Here is a 6,504-nt window from a genome sequence, read left to right as displayed (position 1 = left end):
ATACAAAAGTTTTAGTGATGCCCATATGAGGTACAAACCCTGGACCACCTCCGAATACACTGTGTGGAAAATGGAGACCTACTTTTTAGCTGGTAAAAGAACTGCATGTGGCAACACTGGTTCGAAGATTCCTCTAGCTAAGTGTTCAGAGAAACAGCCCAAAGCAATTGTGAAACAACTTGACGAGATAAGATAAGAAAGCAGAAAGCCCTATACTGAAATCTCACCGTTCAGTTTGGACATCATATCAGCAACTCTTTTCTGACATTCAGAGCACCGAATATCCGCTGATAGAACAACTTCCTGGACCTGGCATTGGCAAGAAGCACAAACTAAGCCAAAATCCACCGGGGGGTGGGAAAAAATTCAAAACCAACTTCATAGAATAAGAGAGAATACAAACAAGAGGCATGGATAATGATTCAATGGAAGCAAGGCTAGTTCCAGTAAGCGACTTAGTTCTTCTTGATTTCTTGAATTCAATTCCTGGAAGCTCCTTGTTTTTAACCCCATCATCATCATCAGAAACAGCAGCCATTACGTTGCTACGTGATTTTCCAAACACACTGCGAAAGCAATTTATTTAAGCAAATATGGTAACGGGGTTAAATCCCATCTTGCAGGAGGATGAGTAAGTGAAAGAGAACGATTAGAAAAGGATACTGGAACTGTTTATTAGCTGATCCCTCTGTACTGAAAGAGGAAGGCCATCTTTTTGACTTTTAAGATGCTTCAATTGTTGGAGATGAAATAAGGGAATGAAAATGATGAAGCAGGAAGATTAACACACAGTAAAGTATAAAAGGACTTTTGTGCCTGGTTGACAAAGATGCTTCTTTCGCAGAGGGAGCCCCACATACCCACTTATTGTTTTAAAAAATTTCTACTGTGAAATTATTATTTAGAGATTGCTTATACGACTAAACTCTTATTGCTGTACAACTTTTGAGTTTCAATTAATCAGTCAATTCATTTGATGAGATTAGGTACAACTGCAAATTAATTAACCAAGATAGAGCTGTGTTTTTCTTCTGAATAAGACATAGCCGCCCCTTTATAACCGTTGGAGCCTGGAGAGCTTCATCTTGGCGCTAGCTGCCCAAGAGCCTCAACGTTCACTAAAGACACCAACTATGAGGCTCAAAGCTTGAGGGCCAGATATTTACCTGGTTTGTTCCTTTTTCCTTTTTCTTTTCTGATGTTGACAAGACGTATTGTTCTATCTTATGCTTAATGATATTAACGGTTAACAGGCACCGTCTTTTCATCACAAATTTTTTACTTTACCAATAACATTCGCGATTGTATTTGACGATAAGATAAATACGAAAATAAAACAAATTTGTGTAATAAAGATGAGTGATAATTTTTTTTGCAAACTGAACTTGAGGTTCAATTCCTACAAGCAAGCAATTGAAACTTAAATTCACAAGAAGGTTCGCAACTGCTTCTGCATTGCCGGATGCAACGTACACGAACAGGAGGTCCAGAAAACAAAGTCGTCGAAACAAGTGGCGTAGGCTATGTACCAAAAGTAGTAGAAAATTTAGGGCTATGTACCAAAAGTAGTGGAAATTTTGGTTCAAGACATTCAAAAAGTTTGAAAAATTCTTATCTCATAGTGAATTGTTTTCATTTTCTAATGATTATATATTATCTTTTATACTACTTTTTGTGTACATATATCACACTCACTGTTTTTTGTATACATATCACTATCTCTGTTGATAGCCTAAGCTGTCCCATACGAAGTTCGGCGTACGTTAATTTCAAATTTGCAATAGACAAGTCTCGCTGCAGAAAGTCGGTCTTCAAGGTTTATCCAAAGTACTATACAATCCTCCACCAAACACATTCAAGCATTAAAAACCGACACAATAACATTAAAAATCTACACATTAACCAATCCCATTTCAATTGCAAGGATAGAACACATGTTGAGTTAAAGCCAATTTACAGGCGAGTTAAAACTTTACCATCAGAAAAATGATATACAGGTTACATGAAGCAACTGGTACAAAATTAGCAGAGAAGGTTAGAAACCTAAGAGGTTATTCTACTGCATCCAAAATTGCCACCTGACAAATACAGGCCATGGTTACATAAAAACACAGGCTGAGAGAACTCGGATGCTGGGACTTCTCATAAAACATATTCAGAACTGACAGGCATGGTGTGATAGTGAATTACTATGCCCCAACAGAAAGATGCATCCAGAAGATGCACCACATACTATACATACTTCTGATCAGACCAAAGTTAAGAAACTAACATCTACTTGCTAGCATGGACCTGAACCTCTTATCTGCAATAAGACCGTCTGATCACCTAGACATAACCAAGCTTGTAAGAGGAGACACAACTGAAGATTTGAATAAAGAGCCTCTCATGTACTTGCAGTTATCATCAACTTTTATAGATGCCGGAAAAAAAAATCTTTCACAAAAACCTGATCCCACCACTGCCCGGGTGTGTTTACCCTCAGGATCACTACAATGCAGCCTATGGACAGAGCTCCCACCACCACGTCTTCTCTTCCTTGATGACTTCCACTTCAACTGGGCAAGCAAATCATCCTTTGCAAGATCTACAACTGGATTCGAGTTTTTGATCTTGTCATCTCCAGAATCTGAAAGAGATTCACCATGCTCAGTTTCAATATTAAATTGCTGTCCACCAACGCAGAGAGTAGCTTGCACTGAGTTGCCATCACATGATTTCTCCTCATCTTGCTTTGTTCCCAAGCAACATAATATAGAACTCACAACATCAGATCTTTCCTTTATAAACATCCACCCATTTCCAAACCATTCTTGAGAATGTCTCAAGTCACCACGGCTGAAGATTGATTTTTGCTTTTCTCCTGCAAAAATATGAGAAATGCAAAGATTAAGAACAAATGCATCATTTTAAAAAAAAAAATGAGACCATGATAGCAGATAAGCGTAAATTTTGAAGAACGCAACAAGCATTTTCCTAACCTGGGAAATAGACATGTAGTTTATCTTCAGAATCCTTCTGAATCACAATTCCTTCCCACCAGCCATCATGCCACCAAGCGTCAACAATTGTCCCAACATCAATGGCCCATGATACTCTGCCTTTATGCGATTCTGGCGATGGTCGAACTATTCTCCTGCCAGAAACCCTAAGTCCTAATTGATCAGGAGCTGCAACCCGGGATGCCAAAACCCACTCCTGCAACGTATAACCAACAAAAATTAGTTATCAAATAGTGGGAAATGTGTAGCCTCTGATCATCCTTCAGAAATCAATATTATCATGTGGCATACCTCTAAGAGGTTAACTTCATCTGCAGCATCCTGTACATCATTATATCGGACCTTCACTTTATCTTTGTGTTTCTTGATTACCGAAGCTCTATACCAACATCCTCGCATGCCACTGTCCTGAGAGAGCACTTCAACATGAGAACCAACTTTCAAGTATTGAGAACTTGGATCAGCTTCTTTCTTGGACAAAAGGGCAGCAGCACCAACTCCAGCTAGAGTGCCCACTCCATCATCAACAGAACTCTTAGTTGAAGTCTTCAGATCCATACATGCTGCATCCATAGCTTCTTTCCTGTTGGTGTAATCACACACATCAGCATCTTTTGATTGACGTAGCCTCTTCTTAGGCCTGGTCTCAACTACATCATTCACAATCTTTTCTGCTCTTTGGCCATCAAAAGGTTGCTGAGAACTTGAACAATTCTTTGGAGAAGTAAAAGTGAACAAATGTCTAATTATTTCTTGTCTCCAGTAACCTTTAACCAGAGTTATATCAAATGGCTTCACATCATCATTTTCAAACTGCTTGTCGCATATAAATGGTTGCAGCTGAGGATACGTCACCTCATTCATAAACTTCTCGAAGTGTTGGGGACTGAGGACGGTAGCCAATCCATCTATGCACTCGATGCTGAGATCTTGAAGACAAAGAGAAAAGAAAATCTCTCTGTCATTAAAATTGTGAGGCAAAAATATACCAACCTCATCAATTTTGTGAAACCATCGTACCACAACCATTTTATTGCCTCTAGAATCCTCGTACATGTCTTCCAAGTAAGCAATGAGCCTTTTATTTTCCTCGGCTAACACGTAAACAAAGTCATGAACCTGCAAGATGTCAACGAGAGAATGAAAAGCACGATACAAGTTGTATCGTTTCAACGAAGAATGCAATGAAAATAATATCCAAGGAGTAGGAAACACAGGCTCAGAAACATTTGTTCAAAATTGCAGGGAACACTCACAGATACTTTAACACCATTCCGGCAGAAAGACTGATAGTGCTTCCGCTTTTTTCTAGACATCCATGAAGAACCTAACCATAAAAATTCTTTGGTATATTGGCCCAGTGTCCCAGATTGGACATCCTGAGAAGAAAGAAGATGTAGAAGCTAGTTAAAATCAAATTAAACCAAGAAACCAGCCAGGAGAGAATCTTAGAAGGTTTAAAAAATATAAAAAGTTTTTAATATCATTCATACCTTAAAGGATTCCCCATCTAACAGACGGACCTCTTTACCACCCAAAAAGCGACCGGCGAATTGAGATGATTTCAGAACAGGTGAACCTAAAAAATTTTTTTCTCATAATCAGTTAGCATCACCTTAATGCTTATAACAAGTAAAAATCAATGATAATTAACCCAACCATAAAGTGTTTCACACAATCAAAACATGCCAAAACACTATAGGAAACATCTCAGCAATACATATTTAATAGATTAACTTATATCTCAACAATAGGGATTCTTTTTTTTTTTTCCTTTTTTTGTTGTTTGTGAAAGATCTTAACCTAGATAATTTGAAGGCATAGGACTTCACGATCTCAACCAGCTCTTTAAATTGTACTGGTAATCCTGCAGTCCAGATCATAGTCAGTTACCAGGGAGAGGAAATGGGGCAACAACTAAGAACCACTACACATAAAACACACCACCCAACAAATATACCTAAACATAAAAACACCAAAAAGAATTATGCATATAAAAATAAATGAAAAAAAAGAACAAAATAAAGACACTTAATTTTGAGGAAATAAAAATATCTGATAACAACGTGAATCTAAATCTAAATATTTCACTTGAAATATCAATTTTATAGAAAACCCAAAAAAAAATTCAGAAACACCTCACAGGAGGGAAATCACAAGAAGATCGGCAAAAACCGGAGGATAACCAAGAGGTAGGAACGAATGTGAATTTCAAAAGCACACAAAACTTCGTACTGAAAATTAAAAGAATATAAAACAGATTCGCCTTTCCAAATATAACACCCAAATAAATGGTTTTTCAATATCTATTTCGAACAATTCACAAACAATGAACCAGAAAAAAAAATGGCAAAATTTCCCAGATTCGTCAAAATCTCAGGGGAAAAAATTGCGATTGGAGAGAAACAGCAGTTTATAAGACTGAAATTAATATAATTTGAAACAGTCATACGATAAAAAAAATATTTAGAGATATGAAGCAAGTTATGAGATGGGAAAAAATATATATAATTTGAAAGCAACAAAAATCAAAAGACACCCCAGATGTGACCACCCGGATCTAATAAAATAAAACTTTTGTTCTCCGAAAACCTAAACGCCGAAGAAGAAAGGCAGACAGGAACAAACGTATTCCCAGACTTCTCTCTCTCTCTTTTTAACGACAACAGAATTAATCCCAGAAAAATTATAAAGAGGAGGAAGTTATCAACCTGAAACAATTGAATTAAGCCAATCAACGACCTCGCGTCTTGATCTGAGCTTGTAAAGCGACGTCGTAAAGGATGTATTCGAAATAACGTAGCGATACGACATGTGCCTGGAGCTCTTCTCTTTCCCTATCACGGCCAGATCTGAACCGCAACCATCTCCCCTCTTCAAATAATAATGAACCTCTCTTCTTCCCCTGTCGCTCGACGCGTTCACCTCCTCCCAGCTGACGTAACACGACGCCGTGCTGCTCGACGCCTGCGCTCCTATGGCCACTCCCTCCATGATGATTTCGAACCGGAACGAGAAAAAAATAATTTATTTAAAAAAATTAGATTAAAAAAAAGGAGACGGAAAAATTTTAAAAGCTGTTTAGAGAGCGTTACGAGAAATTCAAACGGAGAATTTTAAAGCTGGGATGTAACATATATATAATGCTAGGGTTTCGAGATTTGGTGATGAGATGGACGGTCAAGATTCAGTCCACAAGGGTGGCACGATGGAAATAATTAGGAAATTGCGAGGATTACTATGGGTGGATATTTGGGGTTACGAAAATGCCCTTGCAAGAATTTGGAATTTACTTTTGGCGGCATTTGATAAAAGGGACAAAGAACAAGTTGAGGAGCGGGAAAAGAGAAGGGACGTGGTGCCCGCAATTGCCGGTGAGGAAAGAGGAGACAGACCTGCTCAGCCTCTTTGCCAGCTGTCGGTTGGCTAAAAATATATAATCAACATTTAAGAACAATTTGTTTTTTTTTAAATGATTTAAGAACAATTAATTAAGAATTTG

At 37.9% G+C, this 6,504-nt stretch overlaps 2 protein-coding genes across 4 annotated transcripts in view; both read right to left on the bottom strand.

Annotated features, from left to right (window-relative positions):
* Nucleotides 1-583, bottom strand: part of LOC18043525 — a 1,214-nt gene extending 631 nt beyond the window's left edge. For both annotated transcript variants that reach the window (XM_006437624.2, XM_024186591.1), the window contains exons 1-2: nt 404-583; nt 228-309 (exon numbers count right to left, since the gene is read on the bottom strand). In XM_006437624.2, the coding sequence (XP_006437687.2) occupies nt 228-309; nt 404-538 (217 nt within the window). In that variant the 5' untranslated portion in view covers nt 539-583. The remainder of the gene's footprint in view (nt 1-227; nt 310-403) is intronic.
* A 1,300-nt stretch (nt 584-1,883) lies between these two features.
* LOC18044410 lies at nt 1,884-6,131 on the bottom strand. Of its 2 annotated transcripts, XM_006437623.2 has the most exons (7): nt 5,714-6,131; nt 4,806-4,869; nt 4,496-4,581; nt 4,259-4,381; nt 3,294-4,121; nt 2,982-3,198; nt 1,884-2,863 (listed from the first exon to the last, which is right to left on the bottom strand). In XM_006437623.2, the coding sequence occupies exons 2-7, from the start codon at nt 4,822-4,824 to the stop codon at nt 2,325-2,327; spliced, it is 1,812 nt and encodes a 603-aa protein (XP_006437686.1). In that variant the 5' UTR covers nt 4,825-4,869; nt 5,714-6,131; the 3' UTR covers nt 1,884-2,324. The 2 variants fall into 2 exon arrangements, with proteins under 2 accessions (XP_006437686.1, XP_006437685.1); XM_006437622.2 differs by lacking the exon at nt 4,806-4,869.
* Nucleotides 6,132-6,504: the final 373 nt, after the last annotated feature.

Source organism: Citrus clementina, unplaced genomic scaffold (assembly GCF_000493195.1).
Source record: "Citrus clementina cultivar Clemenules unplaced genomic scaffold, Citrus_clementina_v1.0 scaffold_4, whole genome shotgun sequence".
Lineage (NCBI taxonomy): Eukaryota > Viridiplantae > Streptophyta > Magnoliopsida > Sapindales > Rutaceae > Citrus > Citrus x clementina.
This window is presented reverse-complemented; position numbering and strand designations above follow the sequence as displayed.